The 21,702-nt window shown below is 57.7% G+C and overlaps 1 protein-coding gene across 35 annotated transcripts in view; it reads right to left on the bottom strand.

Annotated features, from left to right (window-relative positions):
• Positions 1-21,702, bottom strand: part of ZMYND8 (zinc finger MYND-type containing 8) — a 105,176-nt gene that overhangs the window by 73,328 nt on the left and 10,146 nt on the right. For 2 of the 35 annotated variants that reach the window (XM_008274799.4, XM_070051750.1), the window contains exon 1: positions 4,125-5,374. The exons of 31 other annotated variants lie outside the window; for them this stretch is intronic. In XM_008274799.4, coding sequence (XP_008273021.2) covers positions 4,125-4,131 — 7 coding nt within the window. In that variant the 5' untranslated portion in view covers positions 4,132-5,374. Of the gene's footprint in view, positions 1-3,647; positions 3,768-4,124; positions 5,375-21,702 lie in introns of those variants that run through there. 2 more of the 35 variants (XM_070051752.1, XM_008274802.4) reach the window with 2 other exon arrangements.

Raw genomic sequence — 21,702 nt, 5'->3', positions numbered from 1 at the left:
TTCCTTTGCCGTTGGTTCACCCTCCAATGGCTGCCATGGCTGGCGCACTGAGGCCGGCGCACCGCGTTGATCCGATGGCAGGAGCCAGGTGCTTCTCCTGGTCTCCCATGGGGTGAAGGGCCCAAGCACCTGGGCCATCCTCCACTGCACTCCCTGGCCACAGCAGAGAGCTGGCCTGGAAGAGGGGCAACCAGGATAGAATCCGGCGCCCCGACTGGGACTAGAACCCGGTGTGCCGGCGCCGCAAGGGGGAGGATTAGCCTGTTGAGCCACGGCGCCTGCCTACGGCATGCTATCTTAACGTTATTAGCCAACCTGCTTTCCTGGATTTTATTTATGATTCCAAAAGAGCCCACCAGCTTTTGGAAGGGGCCCGTCCTTCCTCAGGGCCAAGGTCAGCCTCAGCTCCCGCCACTCAATCCCATTAGCCACCCTCCCCCCCACCAATACCATGACACTGAAAAGCATTCCCATAACCTTCACAAACACGGTCACACAGAAAGCCCCAAGTCGGAACCAGGGCACGGTGGATCAGCAGCCCAGCCACCGCCCCATCGACCCCAAGGGTCCCTCCTAGGGCTGAGTTCTCCTCTGCCGAGGGTCCCCCGAGGTGTGGTTCCCATGCTGGAAATGCGAATTCTCAGGCCGTACCCCAGACCTACACAATCTAAACTCTGGGTGGGAGCCAGGGGTCTGTGTTAGGAACCTTTCCAGGGGCTGAGATGTGCCCAGCCTAAGAGACTTCAGGGCAGGGCTGAGGAGCCTGGCTCCTGCCAAAGGCCATGTGGATATTAAGACCATCATTTGGGGGGCCGGCATTGTGGCGCAGCGGGTAAAGCTGACACCTGCAGTGCCGGCATCCCGTATGGGTCCTTGGGCCTCAGTTTGAGTCCTGGCTGCCTCATTTCAAATCCAGCTCCCTGCTGTGGCCTGGGATAGCAGTAAAAGATGGCCCGAATGCTTGGGCCCCTGCACCCACGTGGGAGACCCAGAAGAAGCTCCTGGCTCCTGGCTTTGGATTGGCGCAGCTCCAGCTGTTGTGGCCAAATGGGGAATGAACCAGTGGATGGAGGACCTTTCTTTCTTTCTCTCTCTCTCTGCTTCTCTGTAACTCTGCCTTTCAAATAAATAAATAAATATTTTAAAAAATCATTCATGAGCCACACAAAATGATCAACTTAAACACCAGCCTGCTATAGATTTACTCAATTTCGACTCCCACCTATGGGTGCCTTGGCAGGGCCAGACCACGCTGGAGGTTCCCCACCCCCGCTCTAGGGTGTGTCTTCCAGCGTGGAGAACCGTGTCCCACCCGCAGCAGCCCATGGCTGCTTCCCCCCACTCTCCCGGGGTCAGCTTGAGGCTCAGGGAGCAGAAGCCAAGCAAGGAAGCAAGGCCTTGAAGAGAGAAACAAGCAGCGGACGGGCTCCAGTGCCTTATCTACACAACGGGAAGAGACAGCGAGGGGGACCAGGCTGCAAGTCCTTAGGCGCCACGGGGACCCACACGCTGCTGTCTGCATGCGGAGGCGACTTCCTGGGAAGAGGGGCCACAGCCTACCGCAGCTTCTCAGACATCCCAGCAAGAACAATGCAACACCGGGCCAAAGGAGTTTAAACCACCGCTATGGAAGGCAGAGAGGCGACACCATCAGAAATCAAAATGTTTGTGAGCAATTTACAGCCAGCGACCGTTTCGCCCAAGCCCACGCCCTGGGAAACAAAGGGGGAAACCGAGCCCCTGCCCGCGAGCAGGGAGGGCAGGGTTGGCGCAAGGCTGCCCACACCGAAGAGGATTCCAAAGCTCCCAGGCTCAGCACAAGACCAAAAGCCCAATTCTGTTTGTGTTACAAACACACCGATTCCCCCCGGAGTTAATGAGAGCTCAGCAGCTGCATCCAAGGGGCAGGAATTTAATAGATTCCAAACAACAGGCAGCAGGGGCCAGCAAGGAAGGCTGGGGGGAGACTGGGCCAGGCCTGCTGGAGAGGGAGGCAGGCAGCGGGTCGGCGGTCCCACCTCCCCACCCCAGCAGGAACAAGGCCTCTGGGGAGGGGGGTGGGGGGGCAGGACCTGGTTATGGTCGCGGTAACAAAGCCACACCCGGACACTTTTCTTCTCTCCTTTAATGATTTAATCCTGACAAGGCAGACTTGCTAAGCGCCTTTCTTCGATAAACCTGGGGCAGTGCAGACTGAATCACCCCGGAAGATCTCTGCTGCGGCCCCCTCCAGGATCTGGAGCCCAGCAGCGACCCTCTGTCCCCTCCCCCACCTGGAGAAGTCCGGGGATGGAGCAGTGACTCAGGCACACAGCTGGGCAGAGCAGGGAGCTCCTTGTGACATTGCACTACAACTTTAAGGATCCAGGAAGGTCTACCGGGTAGGAAGAATGGAGCATGTGACAAGATCCTTCCCAGACCTGCGTCTTGTGAGCCACCAGAAATAACCCCTCGGCAGTCCCCGCCGTCCTCTGGCTGAAGGGGCACCCTGCTTCAAGACAACTTCCTTTTGCTGTGGGTGCTGGCTGGACCACGCGCTGGTCAGAACGCTTCTCACGGGGTCCCCTCTAAGGCCCTGGCCCAAGCAAGCTACCAAGTGGCGGGTTGGATTTGAACCCAATCCACTGCACCATGCGTCACAGTCCACTGAGCAGCAGGCAGACTGCCCAGTGCACAGTCCCGGGATTCGGAACCCCGTCCATCTTCTGCCTTTACTTCCCCTCGACCACAGACCCAGGCGTGGGGGCAGGGAATGCCCAAGAAGGAGTTCCAGGAAGCGGGAGAGGGAGGGAGTGTGTGTCACTGGCAGATGACGCCATTCTCTCCTGGCTCTCCAGGGTCACCCAGTGGCACCAGGAGCTGCCCAGGCTGGGGTGGGGGGGGTGCCATAGGTACCTCCCCGCCAGGCGCTGGGGGTGGGGGGCGCCTGAGTCAGAGCCGTTGCTGCTGGGGGGGGGGGGGGGCTAGGAAATGACACACCATCAGGGACCAGCTCGGCCCCGCGGGGCAAAGGCCACCGCTGAGAGCCGGCGGTTTCTGCAGGCTGCGTTTTCCCACATGATGTGGATGACAAGCCTCCGGGCCTGACGGGAGCGAGTCGGCCAACAGGCCCAGGCAGGCCTGGGAGCCACAGGACACGGCAACCCTCTAAGCGGCTGGCCAGGTCCTGGGCAAACCAGGACAAGGGAGGCCAGGGGCGCACGCTCCGATCTCCTGGCATCACGCCGCGTGGAGAACCCAGCTCTGCTCCTGCCGGAAGTGGGGCCTTTAGGAAGCCACCCAGCCTCCCTGTGCCTTCGTGGTTCTACCAGATGGAGGCAAAGTGGCCTCCTCATCAGACTGAATGGGTTAATTCCATGACACTCCCAGCACAGACCTGGCCAAGAGGAAGCACTCGCTCGGGGGTAGCCATTCGCGGAACCCCTCCCCGGCTCCAAAACCAGGGCTCGCTTTCTCAGGGGCACACGGCACACCCACCCCACCGGTTCAGCGTCCAAAGAAAGCACCAGCCTAGACGACATGGCCAGCAGAATCAACCCCGGAGTTTCCAGCAACTGTAAAAAGCCCGGTTCTCCCCCCAGGACTAAGAGGCGCGGCGGGCGCGGGTGTGAGCACTGAGTGGTCCAGCAGCTTCGGCTCCGGCTCACCTGCAGCCAGGCCCAACGCCTCACTCAAACAGGCCCTCCCGGAAGCAGCACAGCGGGCTCCGTAAATGGGCGTGTAAGACTCCAGAGCTGGGAAGCGGGTACCCCAGGAAGCCCAGCTCCCTCCCCCACCCCGCAATTACATCATAAAGAAACAAAAGCCCAGAATTGCCTGAAATCGGGAGCCGGGGATGGGGGATGGGGAGAGCGCAAAGGATCCCCTACATAGCAGAGCAGCTTGAGTCCCAGGGCCTCCAAAAAGCGGAACATCTGTGGGCCCAGGGTCCGAAGCCTGGGCCGGCTCCTCCGCCTGGGAACAGGAACTTCCACCCTGAGCCGGCTCGCGCGCAGGCTGGAATGAAAGGGAGACCGTGGAATGAAAGGGTGGGGCCCTCTCCTGTGGGGAAACTGCCCATGAGTCCCAGGTAGCTGGACAGAGCAAGTGGGCGAGGGGCAGGCCACGCTGGGCAGGCCACTTACCTGCCATGGAGACCGCACAGCTGCTGCGAGGGCCCAGCCGCCGTGTTTAAAAAGCGAGCAGAGGCTCACCCACGGCAGACAGGCCTGCTTCCGGCTCCCAGCGGCTCTCCCGGGGTGGGGGGAGGGAGAAGCAGAGGCTAACAGTCACCACTTACCAGGCCAGCCCCGCTCTCGGTCGCGCTGGGCCGCCTGGAGGGACAAGGGCACGGTCACCTCTGTGCCATGGGGCAGGCAGAGGCGTCCCCAGGCTTTCGCCTCTCATCTATCACCCCCGACAGAGCCTGGGCTAAGCCGCAAGTCCTCGGCGCACCGCAGCGAGGAGCCGTGTACTCCAGCAGACGAGGGAAGTCACCAGGAGGCTCCTGGCCACAGCGCCAGGGTCACGGGGATGGGGCAGGGAAGAAGAGGGGTCGCGGACTGCATTTCGGAGGTGCTTTTAATTTCCCTCCTAATTGCTTCTAATTTTCTTTTAACTCTGCTGCACCTCCCCTAAAAATGAGAACAGCGTCTCTGATCCCCTAGAGCTAATCCTCGTGCGACATCTCTCGGGGAGGAGAGAAGGACACATTCGTATGTAAAAGGTGAACTCGCAGCAGCTCCCCGGCAGGACGGAAATTGCGTCCAGCTCGGGCAAAGAGGCTGATTTACAAATGAATTCAGTGTTTGGCCCTCAACAGGCAGTAGCAATTGCAACGGAGACCCTTTCTCCGGCTCAGCTGGGACCAGGCCCTCTGGAAAAAGCGACAACATCGCAACAGGAATTTCCTGGTTCAAGAATGCCAAGCGCTTTCAGACTTCACCGAGAGGCAGGGCCTCAACCCCGGCAAGACAGCACTGCCCCCACCCCCGTCTCAGCAGGCCCAGGCCCTGCAGGCTGCGTCCAGCTCGCGTGCGTATTGGTGCTCCCGCAAATGTAGCCAGATATCACAAAGAGAATGCGGAGGAACCGGCTGCCCTTGGCCCGGCCCGCGTGGCTGGCTGCAGAGCCGTCTCTGCTGGCTGAGACCTGCTCGCGTTACTCAGGCTGCTGGGCCGGTCTGGGGGCCCCACCCCGGCGTGGCTCAGGTTCTGGGAAGTTCAGGTGCGGGTGCGGCAGCAGGGGGCAGGTTCACACCGAGAGGAAGCCCAGAACCGGGGCTCGGAGAAGAGATGGGAAATAAAGCGGCTCTGATTCGGAGGAGGAGCCGCGGCCTGGAACAGAGCCCTGTTCCCTACACGCCCTGGGCAGGCTCGGGCCTCTCTCAGCCACCAGTAAAGACCAGAAATTCTCCACTGAAGCACTGGGCAGGCAGGAGGGGACAGACCTCCTCCTGTGGCCTCGGCTCCTCCCACTGGGGAAGCAAAGATTTCAGCCCCGGGTTGCCCTGGCCCAGGGTGCTCCGACATCCTTGGGTGGGAAGGAGTGGGGAGGCAGAGGCTGGATGAGGGCAGCCCCACAGTGCAGGTCCACCGTGGGGGGTGGGGGGTGGGGAGGACCAGGGCTGCAAAGTGCTGGCACAGCCCAAGGGGCCAAAAATAGAGGCTGGGGGAAGAAGCAGGGGCTTGCAGGGGCCTGGGGGAACCACCGGACTGCTCCAAGGCTTTCTCATCACAGCCACGTAGTTAACCCCTTAGGGTTTTTCTGACAGGCAGAGTCAGTGAGGGAGAGATAGAGAGAAAGGTCTTCCTTCTGTTGGTTCACCCCCCAAATGGCCACTAAGGCCAGCGCGCTGCACCGATCCAAAGCCAGGAGCCAGGTGCTTCCTTCTGGTCTCCCATGGGGTGCAGGGCCCAAGCACTTGGGCCATCCTCCACTGCCCTCCCGGGCCACAGCAGAGAGCTGGCCTGGAAGAGGAGCAACCGGGACAGAATCCGGAGCCCCGACCGGGACTAGAACCTGGGGGTGCCAGCACCGCAGGTGGAGGATTAGCCTAGTGAGCCGCGGCGCCGGCCCACTTAGGGTATCTTAGCGGAATATAACTACACTAATACTGCAACACACTACCCAGCAGCCCCACCAGGGACCACGTCTGCATCCCCAGCACCCAGTAGGACCTGGCATCAATCACCTGCTACTCTAAGGCTCAGGTGTTCGGGAGAACAGTACAAAGCAGTGGTACTCAGCTGGGTCCCCTCAGCTGGGACAGGGGACATCTGGCAATGTCTGGGGACACTGGTCGTCACAACTAGGCAAGGAGAGCAGTTGCTGCTGGGATAGCCTCACAAAGGAGAAAGATCCGGCCCAGAGCACGACAAAACCCCACGCTGAAGAGACTTCCCGGGACCGCAGCAGGCTAAGCTACAGTCTGCGGTGCTGGCACCCCATGAGGGCACAGTCCCGACTGCTCTACTTCCAATCCAGCTCCCTGCTAATGCACCTGGGAAAGCAGCAGAGGACGGCCCAAGTGCTTGAGCCCCTGCACCCACATGGGAGACCTGCAAGAAGCTCCTGGCTTCAGCCTGGCCCAGCCCTTGGAGATGGAACCAGAGGATGGAAGATGTCTAATTCTTCCAAATAAATAAATCTTTTAAAAAAAATCTTCAGTGAGCTCCCAGGCAGGTGCAACCCTGTGTAAACCCACCACCCACACAGGCATGGGCCTCTTTAAACAGAAAGCCCACTCCTCGTGTTTCAGCTGGTGGCAAGGATGTCAGATTACAAAGAGAAGACAACAATGCACCTGTCATTCAGATACCTGGAGTACAGGGGGACTGTGGGGGAGGCCCTGCCCAGAAACACGGGGCAGCAGGAACAGCCCCCTTTCCTGGGGCACTTGGTATCTGGGAGGCCCTGTTTGGAAAACCAGCATCCGCTCATTTCCAACTCACCACAGCTGTGCCAGGAGGCAGGCCATGCGTAGCCTTGTTTTGTTGACAAGGTAACGGCAGCCCAGGGCCCCAGCAGAGCTGCAGGGAAGTGGCAGTCCATGTGCGATGGTTGAGAAACTGACTGTGGCCGAGCCAAAGGCTGAACCAGAGAGGCGCCAACAAGCACCAGCTGCAGGAGGGGAGAAGCCAGGCGCGTGGTTCTGTTTCCTCGCCAAAGGGGGCTCACAGGTGCTGTTCATGAAGACCCCTCCCAAGAACCTGAGGAGCATGGACTGGCATCCCTTTGACTGTGCAGGCTCAAAGGCGGGCCGATGGATACAGCAGGCCCTGGTGGCCAGTGCACGCCAGGTTCCACTCCAAACCCTCCTGTGGGAGCCACCTGGTAATTCTCCATCCAAGGGGAAGGGCTGGGCTTGGCTGACATCGACATACAACCATGTCAACACAACCACAGCACCAGGTCTGACTACAGGCGCTGCCACCTGGCAGCTGTGTGCCCCCAGGCGAATTACTTAGCTTCTCTGTGCCTCGGCCCACTCAGCTGTGCACATCAGACTTCCTGGTTAGGATTGGCTGGCATCGTGGCGCAGCAAGTTGAGCCACATAAATAAACAGATAAATATTTGGGGGGGGGGGGGTGAGTGGTTAGGATCCAAAGGGACAATGCATGCAGAGGGTAGGGCAAGGTGCACCAGGGACACCAGGAGTCATTTCTATGGGGAGGGGGGCACCCCTGGGGAGGGGAAGGGGACAAGGGGCCAGGAGGGCCAGGGCAGACAGGAGCAGCTAATCCGGAAATCCCAAGCCCAATTCCCCAGATCTTTTTGTATCTTCACCGTGACTTGCACCTGTTACCCCTCCCCAGCCCATGTCTGACAACGGTCCACGGGTAAGAAACAAACTCTTGGGCTGGCCAGGATTCAACCCAGGCAGGCTCCACACCGCACCAGGACTCAGGATTTCCCAGCTGAAGAAAAAGAAAAAAGAAAAAAAAAAAGGCACAACTCCCCAGGTGGCCCAAGATGCCAGCCCTGCCCTCCTGTCTGACTAGGGCACTCTCCTCCCCACCCAGAGCAGGTGAATCCTGGCTCACTCGCTGTGTGGCCTTGGGCAGGGCACTTCACCTCTCTGAGCCTTGGAGTCTGGAGCAATCTGCAGGTGCTCTGAAGGGCGCTTCCTTCCTCCTCTCTCCCTGTTCCCGTTCAGGGCAACCTCACAGCAGCCACCAGGACAACTCAAGGCTGCTCCGTTTCCACCCCTGCCCCCTGCAGCACTCAGACACCCAGAGCTCCCTGCAAGGGGCTTCCTACAGAGACACAACCTCTTACCAAGACCTACACACCCAGGGGAATCTGGTCCTGACCCCTTTGCGCCCTCACACACACTATGGCCTCCTTGCTGCTCCTCAGACAAGCCTAGCTCATTTGCATTCGGCTGGCCCCTCCTTCTAGAATGTTCCCTGGCCCATCTATCTTCTCATCTCCCCAGAGAAGGCTTCCCCTGCCTGCCCCAGCCTCCAGCCTCCTTATTAGATCATCCTCAGGTGGTATGTGTTTTCCCTTCACTGGAACCATCCCTGGCTGAGAATTAGCAAAACTTGCTGTTTGTTTTTTTCTGTTGCTGATTCACTTGTTTGTTGTATCCCCTCCAGACCGTGAGTTCCATCTCAGCCTCTGTCCTCCGTAGCCCAATGCCAGGCACACGAACTGGCTCACAGGTGTCCCACACACCTGGCCCACTCACTGAGCGACGGAACAGGAGGACTCCATGTCTCTTCCCCTAAGAATCTCTTCCAGCGAACCCAGAAGTCCGCAGGGCAGGGAAACTGCAACAGGGCGCCCGGCCTTTTCAGAGACAAGAGGGGCCCTGGCACGGGCGAGGTCCCTTCCAACAGGTCCTCAGCCTCTCTGGGTTCTTCTTGCCCACTTCCCCCAAAAGTAGGGGACTGAGTCAGGTTTTACATCCTTAGCGTGTGCGGCCAGGCGATTCTAATCAAAACCCAAGGCAGGAAACCCAGGAGGCTTTCTTTGGCCACCAATCTCCCGCGTTCCCCCCATTCTTCTCGGGTGAGAGCTACTGTTTCAGACCCACTGAACAGTTAAAAAAAAAAAAAAAAGCACACAGGAGGAAGCGATGTCTCACTACTAGCAGAGCATCACCCTCACACACTGTAATACCATTTAACAGGATTTCCAGCGCACTTCCGGGCCCTTTTTTAGACCCTCTGAAAGCTGAGGATCTCTCTGGCCACCACACTCTGGGCCCTCAGCCTTTCTAATCCACAGATCCTCCAGTTCAGCCCCTGAACCCTGATTACTGTGACGCCCGGCTCATCAAGCAGGCGGCAGGTGCACACGCAGCCATGTGGGCCCAGACTTGAAGAGGGAAAGTGGAAAAAATTACTTTTCAAGTTCATCTTCCCTGCGTCCCACTTAATGGCCATGGCAGAGAGAAATTGAATCTGTTCTTCCTGTCTCTGTCCAGGCTTCTCAGAATGGCGGCCAACCCCCATGGCGGAAAGCACTCGAGATGTTAAAGATGTGTCTGTGTACAGCAGGCCCCCCAAGCTCTCATCAGTAGCTGCTGGTACGTGGTCCCAAAGCAAGGACGAGCGACCTGGCTTGAAAAACAGTCCGGGCCAGCCGGCGCCGCGGCTCAATAACTAATCCTCCGCCTGCGGCGCCGGCACACCGGGTTCTAGTCCCGGTTGGGGCGCCGGATTCTGACCCGGTTGCTCCTCTTCCAGGCCAGCTCTCTGCTGTGGCCCGGGAAGGCAGTGGAGGATGGCCCAAGTCCTTGGGCCCTGCACCCGCATGGGAGACCAGGAGAAGCATCTGGCTCCTGGCTTCGGATCAGCGTGGTGCGCCGGCCGCGGCGGCCATTGGAGGATGAACCAACGGCAAAAGGAAGACCTTTCTGTCTCTCTCTCTCACTGTCCACTCTGCCTGTCAAAAAGGGAAGGAGGGAAGGAAGGAAGGAAGACTGTCCCAAACCGAAGTGTGGGCATGGAGTGAGTGAGTGGAGGGTCTTTAAGGAGATGGGGCTGGAACCAGGTCAGCTCTGCCACTAGAGAACCCTACTGACAGCTGGGAGATGAACCAACCATCTAGGAGGTGACCAATCGGGGGCCAGGAAAGCAGCCTGCTAACTTCAGACATGGCCTCTGCCATCGGAGCCCAACTTAAGCACCCAGTGCTGGGTGCTAGTTAAAAAAAAAAAAATTCATTTATTCATTCATTTGAAAGTCAGAATTAGAGACAGAGATCTTTCATCCCCTGGTTCACTCCCCAAATAGCCACAATGGCCAGGACTGGGCCAGGCCAAAGCCAGAGGCCAGGAGCTTCATCCCAGTCTCCCATGTGCGTGCGGGGCCCAAGCACTTGGACCATCTTTTGCTGCTTTCTCAGGCGCATCAGCAGGGAGCTGGATCAGAAGAGGAGCAGCTGGTATACAAACCAGTGCCCATATGAATGCCAGCCCTGCCGAGGGTGGCTTTACCCACTGCGCCACAGCGCCGGCCCCGGGTGCGGCTGCTAAAATTTAAGTTGGGGCAGGCATTTGAGGACCCTGTGTCCCACATAGGAGGGACTGGGTTCAAGTCTCCTTTCAAACAGCAGGTGATGATCTGAGTACTTGAGTCCTTGCCACCACATGGGAGACCAGGATGGCACTCCAGGCTCCCAGCTTTAATCTAACCAAGTCCAGGCTGTTGTGGGCATTTGAGGAGTAAGCCAGCAGACAGGAGGTCGAGGTCTCTCTCTCAAGTTTAAGAAGGTGCCAATATTTAAATACTGGCAATTCGAAAATCCAGATGTCTAACTTCTCTTAAAAAGCGAAGTAGAATCCTAAGAGCTGGCCACCCCGGGCCTCAGATCCACACACAACAGCACTGCAGGCTGCCCCTCCGGGTGGAATTTGAGACTCCCTGTTTGCCATGCTCTCCATTATTCTTAACTCTCAGATAATTAAATCTAACCTTGAAAATCCCTTGAAGGGCCTAACAGGGCAGGGGAAGCCAAGAGCAGTGAGGTCAGCAGAGGCCTTGGAGCCGAGGGATATTTTTGTTCTAGGAAGTTCAATATGCATCGTGCAGGGTTTTGCTAATTTTGTAAGCGTGGAGCAGGGAGCGATGGTGAGAACACATCAAACTCTTCACCACGCTGGTCACCTGGCAGCTTTTCCTCTGCAGACTCTGGCTTGCTGCAAGCAGAGGCACTGATGTTATAATCTGGATAAAAACCCAGTGACCCTTTCTCTTGTCCCTTCAAGTTCACGTTTACAGTTCTTGGAAGAGATCCTGGCTCTCAAGAGCATCTACAGAGCTGCTACTATGAGTCCCCAGCTCTGGGTCAGTGCAAACAGGCGAGGGACACCCGATCAATAAGCAGCCACAACAGTGAGTGGAGGCTGCAGAGCCCGGCCCAGCTCCCTGAACCACCCTCTAGAACTTGACCCCCATCGGCGCCAAGACGCCAAAGGGCCTGACAGCAAGAAGTGCCAACTTGGGAAGATGGCAAGAAAGCACATTTTTGGCAGAACTTCTCAGAGTTAACACGGGCAGGCCCAGGAGGGTCTGGTCAAGGTGAACTTGAACTCTGCCCTCTACTGCTGTGGTGGTCTCAGGCTAGATGTTTGCAGCCACTGCACCGAGCTGCAAACAAATCCATTCATCTATGAAGCCTCTTCAGCTGTGCTAGCCTGCAGACCCTTCCCCTAGTGACAGCAATGCTAACGTGGCCGCCCCAGCCACAGGCGCCCACTGGCGCCCACCGCCAGTACCGCCCAGCAAGAATTTTTTTTTCCCCTAATGTAAATTTCAATAGCCATAGACAGCGCCAGCAGCCATGCCGGGGAGCTCAGCTGCAGGAGCTGCCTGTTACAACAAGGGAGCAGCCTGGTAGGCAAGCAGGCCAGAATGGCTGCCCAGCCCCGTCAGCCCTGAGGGACTTGGCGGCCAAATTCAAGGCCTGGGGAGTTGGTGCCCGGTGTATAAGGACTTCCTTTGCTTCCTCCCACAGTGCCGCTTGGAAATTCTCAAAACTTCAGTATGCATAAGAATTCCGGGTCAAAGCTGATGACTTTTTCCTGGGCAATGTAAGGGATCTTCCAGGGTGATTTTGACCTTGGAATCTAACGGACGCCACTGCAGGAGAAGGGGGAACCCAGGCCTCAGAGGAAGTGGACAGGGTGAGGGGAAGTGGATCCTGGGGGAAACCGGCAGGGCCAGTGCCTGTGCAGCACCGTGTAGGTTCTGCAGGGCCCTGCGGAGCTGCCCCCAGGCCAGCAAAGACAGACCAAGGCCTGGAATCTCCTGTGGTCCTCGGCCCCAGAACCGGGGAGTCTCCCGTGTTGAGAAGAGCCCACCATCAGACGTGGTAATAACATGTCAGGAAGGAAAGAAACCCGGCGGAAGGGGCCCTTTCAAAGAGGGCTGCGTCCCCAGAGGGAAGAGAAAGGCCACCAATTGTTTCAGAGAGAGCAGACATTCGAGCCCGGGTAATTATTTCCAGACACTGGATTACGCTGCAAACAAAGCCATCCCCTCCGGCCCAAAGGCTGCTTTTTACTTCATTCTCCAGGATGAAAGTTCTATCTATCCGACAGACACACGCAGGCCATCATTCATTCATTCATTCATTCACAATAAAGGTTTGCTGTGAGCTGCCTGGAACGGTGAGACAGGCAGAGGGGGAACCGCTTGGACAGAAACCAAAGGCACTCGCGTCATGCGGAGGCCAGCACAGAAAGGAGAGGGGATGGTGATCTTCCAGGCACAGACAGAGAGGCCTGTGGTCACAGGCGGCTCGCCCAAGGATCCGTGGCAGTCACAGTGACTGCACCAACCAGAGAAGGGCACAGACAGAGGGGCCACGAGGTGGGCAGGAGCCAGTCCATCAGGACTGCAGGAGTCTGGGTTTCATCTTGAAAGCCAAAGCAAGAACACTGAGGGAGGTGGGCGCTGTGGCGCAGTGGGTTAATCTTCTGCCTGCGGCACCAGCATCCCATATGGGCGCCGGTTCTAGTCCTGGCTGCTCCACTTCTGATCCAGCTCTCTGTGATGGCCTACGAATGCAACAGAAGATAGCCCGAGTCCTTGGGTTCCTACACCCTGAAAGAATAAGGACATAAACCTCAGCCATTCTCCCTCACTGCCCAAAAGAGATAAACTTTGGAATGTATTCACCCTACATGGGAGACCCAGAAGAAGCTCCTGGCTCCTGGCTTGAGATCGCCCCAGCTTCAGCCTTTGTGGCCATTTGGGAGTGAACCAGCAGATGGAAGACCTTTCTCTCCGTCTCTCCCTCTCACTGTCTGTAACTCTACCTCGCAAATAAATAAAACAAAATCTTAAAGAAAAAAAAAAAAAAAAACACTGAGGTTTATAAAGCAGGAGGGGGTAGCCAAGAGAGACTCTGCTTCCCGAAAGGTAGGGGTGGGGGTGGGGAGGGGGACAGGTAACAGTGAGGGCAACTCAAAGACCAGCATACTTTCACGGGAGAAAGGTTGCAGAGGAGTGATGTTAGGACCCAGTACTGTAAGAAACTGACCAAGAGAGGCCAAAGAACAGCGGAACCGAGAACAAGTCCCAGGCCCCGGGCCTAGATGAGCCGCACAGTGTCAGGTGTGTTCACGGCAGAGGAAAAGCAGGTGTCTGGATCGGGGAGGAGGGGAGGGCTGAGAGAGTTCACTCTGCCCATGAACAACAGGGTAGGGAGGCCAGGTGGGCGGCTGGCCCTCAGCATCATGACTCAGGAGAAACTGAGGTTGGAAACAGACATGCGTGAGTCATAGAGACCTGAGTGCCATTACTCAGAGAAAGAACACAAGCTGCCAGTAACCCCAACAGCCGGTGGCCGGAGAGGGGAGGAGGAGGTACCACGGAAGTCGGGGCTGTGGTGGCCAAAAAGCCACAGGGACCGTTTCCAGAATGAGCAGCAACGTCCAGCACGGCCAAGGCCAAGGACTGAAAATCCTCCCCCAGAAAAAGCAACGGGGACCCTCCCGGAGCTCAGGGAAGTCAATCGGTGACTGCGAGGGGCAGAGCTGAGCGGACAGAGCGGACGCAGGGGATCCTTGTAGAAAGTCCAGCCCTGAGGAAGAAACAAGAAACAGGACGGAAGCTGGAAGCAAGGAGGCAGCGGCAGGGTCACGAGCGCCGGGGCAGGGTCACGAGAGCCGGCGCAGCAGCCCTGAGCGTGCTCCCAGGGCCGTGCGTTCCTCGGAAGGTTAACCACATCACAGTCATTCCCTACGACCCTGCAGCCCTGCCTGCAGGTCCAGGCCCAAGAGAAATGGAACACACGGGACCGGCGCTGTGGCACGGCGGGTTAAAGCCCTGGCCTGCAGCGCCGGCACCCGATAAGGGCACGGGTTCAAGGCCCAGCTGCTCCACTTCTGATCCAGCTCCTGCTACTGCGCCTGGGAAAGCAGCAGAGGATGCCCCAAGTGCTTGGGCCCCCGCACTCATGAGGGAGACCCAGAAGAAAGCTCCTGGCTCCTGGCTTGGGCCCGGCCCAGACCCAGCCATTACAGCCCTCTGGAGAGTGAACCAGCGACTGGAAGATCTCCCTCTCACTCTGCCTGTTTTTACAGAGAGAGAGAGAGAGAGAGATGCACCCTGTCTACATGACACATCCCCAGGCAGAGAGTGTGGGCGAGTGGCTGCTGGGGCAGGGCACGGGGCGCCTGGGAGCGACTGGTCACAAGCATGGGATTTCTTTCCAGGGCAATGAAAATGTTTGATTTTTTTAAAGACTTATTTATTTTATTTGAAAGAGTAACGGAGAGAGGAGACACAGCAAGAAACATCTTCCATCCACTGGTTCATTCCCCAAATGGCCACAGCTGCCAGAGGCTGGACCAGCCAGAAGCCAGGAGCCAGGAGCTTCACCGGGGTCTCCTCCATGGATACAGGGGCCCAAGGACTTGAGTCATCTGCTGCTGCTTTCTCAAGTGCCTTAGTAGGGCGCTGGGTCAGACACAGAGCAGCCGGGACTCAAATGGGTGCCCATATGGGATGCCAGCATTGCAGGTAGCGGCTTAACTTGCCTCGCCACAGCGCCGGCCCCAGTGAACATTTACCGAAATTCAGTGTGGTGTTAGGAGCACAGTTCTGGGACCACGGGGCTGTACCTCGATGCAGAACTGTCTGCTGGAAGCTACGTCTCAGTAAGGACGCTGTTTTTTAAACATCACTGCAATCTGCAGGTGGTTTTGCAAAGAAGGTTGACAACGGTCCCTTGCAGACACAGTCCTCCAGAATAGGAACGGTCACGCACACATACACCACGGGTTAGCCTTCAGAAAGGGCAAGCTCAAGGTTTCCACAAGGAACCACAAGGCCCAACTGCAGAGGCGGCCGACGGGAGGCCCATGGACACGCCCGGAAGGGACAGTGCTGGCTGAGCAAGGTCTGGAAAGCCAAGCTCAGACGTCGGCCTCGTCAGCAGAGGAACTATCTGGCCGGTTCTCTGACTTGCCAATAAATCCTCTGGTCTGCGCCACGCAAGGACTGTCGGAGACGTAAACGAGCCAAAAACGGTTAAAAACGCCGATGCTAGTTTTTTGAAAGAATGCTCCTTGGCATGTCTGTGTGGCCCTTTTTCCTAGTGTTTAGCGTTCTATTTGCCTGAAGAGTTTCCTTGAAAAACGACAGAAGGTCTCCATCTCACAGCCAAGTCCATAAAGAAGCCCTTCGTGAAAGTCTTAATTTACACACAACAGTGAGAACCGGGAGCCTGTACTGATTAAGGTGGGGGCTGGTGAGCAAATCGCTATAATTGTATATTCCCTCGCATCCTGTCTCCGAGAAGTAGCCACGCTCAGGCCAACCGCGGCACCAACGACACTGTTCAGGATTTTAATATCGTGAGCTTCCGCTGCATCTGTGCCTGCTTTATCCAGGGCCTCGCTCCCTTGTGCTCATGACATTACACAGACATTTTTGAAAATGCTCTCAGCCTCAGCAGCCCGGCAGCCACACGCCACAATCTACCGCAAACGCACACATGACGGGACCGAGAGATGCAGGCGGTACGGACAGGGCGGCCTTTGTTTGAGACGTGAGCTGCACTCGAGAGTCATTTCTCATTTCTCAGACCCCGAGTCCCCGGCCTTCGAGGGAGGGGCTCGTCGCCTGGCCAGAATCCTGCAAGGAACTGTGCTGTGACCAGTCCCGCGCAGAGAATGCAAACTGACAGTCCTCGGCCATGCCTGACCCAGACATGTGTTTAGCTGGGTTTGTGCATGGTCTTTGAGAAACCAACCTACATAGACCACATTTCTAAATCAGGCAAGGGAAAAAAAAATCCCATCTGGCAACACTGGGTGAGCCGTATTCCTGCTGGTAAGGCATCAGATGGAGGCCCCGCCCGCCCGAGGACAGGCACTCCCCCTCCCCCCCAGGCCCCAGCATGCCCTGGGACCAGCCACAGTCACTGCCCCAAAGACATCTGACGTGGAACCCCGAGACAGCCATAGGTGGGTGCAGGTGCGGACAAAGGGTCACAATGGGAGACAGAACCTGTGCCAAGTGCCCTTACTCTGCCCTTTGATGAATCCACAAAGCTTCAGTTTCCTTCGCTGTCAAATGGGACTAGCGATGCCCCCACATCTAGGCCTTGTGAGAAGAAAGTGGCCTGCATCCAGCCCCTGCCCCCAAGTAAGCGGTACGCGTTCACCACTCACGGGCCCCAGACACATCCGGCATCCGGGCGGAGCGTCCGGCTTACACCTGCGGATCTTGAGCAGCTCATGACCCAAGGACACAGAGGTCCAGCTGACGTCTCCTGAGAGCTGACACACTGCGCTGCGTGCCAAGGCTGCCACCACGGCAACGCCTGCGCGGAACTGACGCCGCGTCCCGGGCAGAAGGGTGTCCACGTTGAAGCTCAGCTGGAGCACCTGCGGGACTCACCGACTAAACGAGGATGAACGAATCCTGCGCCGGGTATTGTCAGAGCTTCTAAGTTCCCCACCCGGAGGACGGCTCAGGGCCCCTTTACCTACAGGTGGGGAGTGACGAGGCCGGAGCCGCAGAGGTCACTCACCCCCTCTGGAGGGACTATGTCTTCATGGGTGGGGGCAGTGTTGATGGCTCCAAGTCCAGGCCCAGCCATTCCTGCCCCACGCCCTAGGGCGGCCTGGACCTTCCCAGCGATGTCTAAAGCCAGCTGACCCCTGCAGACCTTCTCCTTCCTGCCCAAGCCACCAGAGCTGGCTTCCACCACTCACAGCCAAAGAGCCCTGCGGGAAGGGTGCCCTTTGAGGACTGAGCACTGAACCTCCCAACCACAGGGAACAGGGATCGATGCGCACTCGCTGAGCCCCGCTCATCACACTGGGGCCTGAGCTGAGATCATCACGACCCAGAGAGACAGGGAACCTTCATCCCGGTCCACCTTCACAACCCCCGCGAGCCAGGCCCTCGAACACACAATTTCTTCGGCTGACGCAGTGGCTCCATCACCAGGGTTCCACAGAAACAGCAGCCGCTGCCACCGCCCTGCCCTGAGAGATGGCAGCTCCGCCCCACACAAAGCCAGCCTCCTGGGGAAGAGAGCAAGGTCTCCCTCCAAGCTAGGGGACCCCTTCCTCCATGGACTCCCCATCGAAGCCACACTGAGCAAACACGCACACTACGGTCCTAGCGTCAGAATCCCAGATCAAGAGGCGGTTCCATCTGACCCCGAGCCTGCCTGCTGGGCAACCCTACCCGATTCACTGTACCCACCAGGCAGGGGCTCTGTCTGGGCCTGGTTTCCACATTTACTGGGGCAGAGGGGCGTGCAGCAGAACAGCGAGGAGCTGGCTCTGTGCACCTGTCAACCTACCGGTCCCTCCAAGTCACTTCTAATCAAGACGGAGGCTTCCCGGGGCTCACCTGGCCCAACACCATTCGGAGCACTCTGCCAGTGTGAGCAATTTCATCTCAACCCCAACCCTCTATCATTATCGTCATCCCCCGTCAGGGAATGAAACGGAGGCACAAACAATAACGGAGTTAGGAAGGGGCAAGCCAGAAACGGGGGTCTGGCTCTGGTAGCCCATCTTTTAAGCCTCCATGCCATCCCAGCTCCCGGCTGGAAGGGAAGGGCAAGCACCGTGGGCTCGTCTGCAGGCAAGGAGCTTGTATTCTGGCAGGACAAACTACGAAAGCACAAGGCCAGGGCAAGGGCTGTGGACGAACTCAGTGTCACTGGGAACGTTCTAGATGCTGCAATGTTCAGTGATCCTGGTCTGGGCCGTGGTCTGTCTACACAGGTTCAAGTCCATCCAGCTGGATGCCCGCCTGGTGAGTGGTGGCAGCCAGCTGTCCCACTGTTGGGGAGGGAGGTTACAGTTAAGTCAGGGGACAAGGCAGAGCGATCCATGCAAGGATGGATTAATGTTAGAGTCAAGTGTATGCGCACACACTTAGCGGATATAGACACCTAAGGGAGACGCTGCTGAACCCACACTGTCTCCAGGCTCCGCCAGCTCAGCCTGGAAGTCAAAATACTCCAGGACCACAGAGCACACCCAAGCAACCAAATTTTGGTGTCCAGGACTGGTGCTGTGGCGTAGCACGTAAAGTCGCCACCTGCAGCGTCGGCATCCCAAATGGGCACCAGTTCAAGTCCCGACTGCTCCACTTCTGATCCAGCTCTCTGCTAATGCACCTGGGAAAGCAATAGAAGATGGCCCAAGTGCTTCCGACCCTGCATCCATGTGGGAGACCTGGATGAAGCTCCTGGCTCCTGGCTTTGGTCTAGCCTGGCCCAGCCTGGCCACTGTGACCATTTGGGGAGTGAACCAGAGAATGGAAGATCTTTCTTTCACTCTCTCTAACTCTGCCTTTCAAATAAATAAAATAAATCTTTGAAACAAAAACAAATGTGGTATCTAAAACCATTCTCTAATAAAAGGCACCAGGGTCCTTGGGGAAATGGCTGTTTCTAGGCTGACAGAACACACACAGGATGATTCTAGAGCACCTTGCAGTACCAGAAAACAAGAAATACCCAAGAAATCCAGACACGCCTCACGACGGGCTGTCGAACGGCCGGACAACACGTGATGCTGGACTGAATCCCAAAACCTAAGATGGTTGTTTCCCCGGTCCCTACTGAAGAAACAAGCCAAGGACGAAAGGACAAACGTCCCACATGGAAACAAGAGGTCCTGGTAACCTGCGGACGCGGCCCTCACCCCAAGTGTGGGTCATACCTGTGCCCACCCGCCAAGGAGCAGAGCACGGGGCAGAGTGGCCACGGCCACCCCCTGATACCACGAGACGAAATGGCACCGGGCCTCTGGGCTCTCCCTCCCGAAGGCTAACTGCGAGGAACCCATCAAGCTGACAGAACACCCCACGAGCCACCTGACCAATACGCCTCCCAACTGTCGGTCTCCCCAAAAATGAAGTGGGAGAAACCGGCCCCGCCCAGAGACCTGACACCCGAGAGAGACGTGGTGAACTGGGAACAGGCGAGGAACCTTGTGGGAGATTTTAAAAACTGGAATACAAGCTGGTAATCTGCCAACTGTGACTGAGACAAATAAGCCACACGAATGCGTGACAGTAGCGACAGGGGAAGCCCACATCTCACATCAGGTACCTGGGTTCAAGTTCGGCTCCAGCGGACCCTGGGAGGCGGTGGTGATGGCCCAAGTAGCTGGGCTCCTGCCACCCATGTGGGAGATCTGGACGGGCATCTGGGGAGTGAGCCAGCATATGGAGAGCTCTACTGCTCTCTGTCTCTCTCAAGTAAATAAAAAAAGCTATAATTCTTTTTTAAAAAAGATTTATTTATTTGAAATGCAGAGTTAGAGAGAGAGAGAGAGATTCTATCTACTGGTTCACTCCCCAGATGGCTGCGATAGCCAGGGCTGGGCCAGGATAAAGCCCGAGTACTTGGGCCATCCTGTTTTTCCCGGTCACCAGCAGGGAGCTGGACAGGAAGTGCAGCAGCCGGGACTGGAACCGGCACTAATATGGGATGCTGGCCTCACAGGCGCCACTTAGCCTGCTGCACCACAACGCCGGTCCCAATATTTTTAAATTAAAAAAGTCTCAGCATTCTCTTCATGACTCCTCTGCACATTTGGGATTCGGTGTATTTTTGAAGTCTGACAGAGCGCGATGGAATGACTGCCTCAGACGAATCCCGAGATGAATCTGAGCAGCGAGACAGGCAGGCAGGCTGCAGGGTGGCTCGGACACAACAGGGCAAAGGGCCCGAGGCTCCAGGAGGGCCCAGGAGGACTACGTCACTTGAGTGGACAGAGAGACAGGGCCCGAGGTGACCGGGAGGCCACAGGGGAGCAGAGGCGAAGCGGCTGGCCCAGGCAGGCAGGTCACAGCCACAGCAGACGGGGCCTACGGGAGCTGGGAGCGCGTCGGAGGGAGGGGAAGGGGGCTTCTTTTGTCCTGGATGCTGGCAGGGGTCAAGCGGATGCAGAAAAGGAACAATGGTCACTCCAGGGTGGCCACGCCCCGGACAGCGGGAAAGGCCAGCCCGGCGGGGTGCGCGGGGGAAGGAAGATGAGACATCTCCACACTCACACCTGCCCTGGTAGGCGACCACGGGACACCACGGGCGGGTCCAGGCGGACTCAGCCTCGGAGCAGCCCCCACGGCCGCTTCCCACCCAGGAGAAGCCTGGATCTCATCAACAAAATGGGAGCGGCATCCCCTACCATCCCCCACCTCACCAAGGGATCGGAGGAATCCAGCCAGAGGGGGCTACTGTCATGAGAAAAGCCTGGATCCAAATCCAATACCCATTCCATGAGCAGAGGGACAGACAAGTGTCCAGGCCTCCACAGGAGAGCAGAAAGACCCACCCACACCCGGGCTCCTCTCCAGGGCCCGACCCGCTCCACCCTGGGTCCCCCGGGCCACAAGGCAGCTAGGCAGTGGCACCTGCTCATCCACCTCAGTGAAGAGGCTTTCTCCGCCCGATGAAGACCCAGCCCACTCTCCCAGGAGCCCCAGCACATACCACCCAGCAAGGCAACATGCCCTCCCTCCTCTCTAAATCCCGCCCTGTCCAAGAGCAGCCAGCCCCCCTTCTCGGGCACGGACCCCCCAGCTTCGGCCCAAATGCCACGCTGCCTTACACAAACCTTCAAAGCGCATTTTTGTTTCGGCCTTTAGAGATTCTCCTTTTGTGAATCTCTCCAGCCAGGCCAAGTGTCCTGCAAGAGCCTCACCACCCCTCCAGCTGTCCCCTCTCCCTGCCGCACCCCCCCCTTTCCCCAGAAGCCACCGCGGCTCAGGGCTGCAAGCTTGGAGCAGGTGCTCGGTGACTCGTGAAAAAATGAAAACACCTTGATCCGACGTTGCAAGATTCCCATCACCCAAACATGCAACGCCAGGCTCCGCCGCTCCTCTGGAAAAGGGGGCAAGCAAGCAGCTGCCTCCTTCGGGGGACCTCACAGAATCACACGCAGCCCAGACGCAAAGAACCCAGCCCTTGATCAGAAGCCACTCAGGGACCAGCTACAGACCACTCAGGTTAAAATGCACAATCCGTCTCGGCCCTCATGTGCTGCGGTTTGGTCCCAAAGGCGGACACTCGAGGGGTCCACAAGGCCCCACCAGCTTCCCACGAAGCGGGCCAGCTTCACCCCACTTCTGAGCGTCCAGGGATCAGAGAGCCCGCAGCGGCTGGGGCTCGCGGGGCTTCCAGAACCTGCTTTCTGTATACTCTGCCTCCTGCCAAGGGTCACCCTGCGGAGAGGCAGCACCAGCTAACACGGGCGGTCAGGACAACTCCGGACAAGT

This window comes from Oryctolagus cuniculus, chromosome 11 (genome assembly GCF_964237555.1).
Source record: "Oryctolagus cuniculus chromosome 11, mOryCun1.1, whole genome shotgun sequence".
Lineage (NCBI taxonomy): Eukaryota > Metazoa > Chordata > Mammalia > Lagomorpha > Leporidae > Oryctolagus > Oryctolagus cuniculus.
This window is presented reverse-complemented; position numbering and strand designations above follow the sequence as displayed.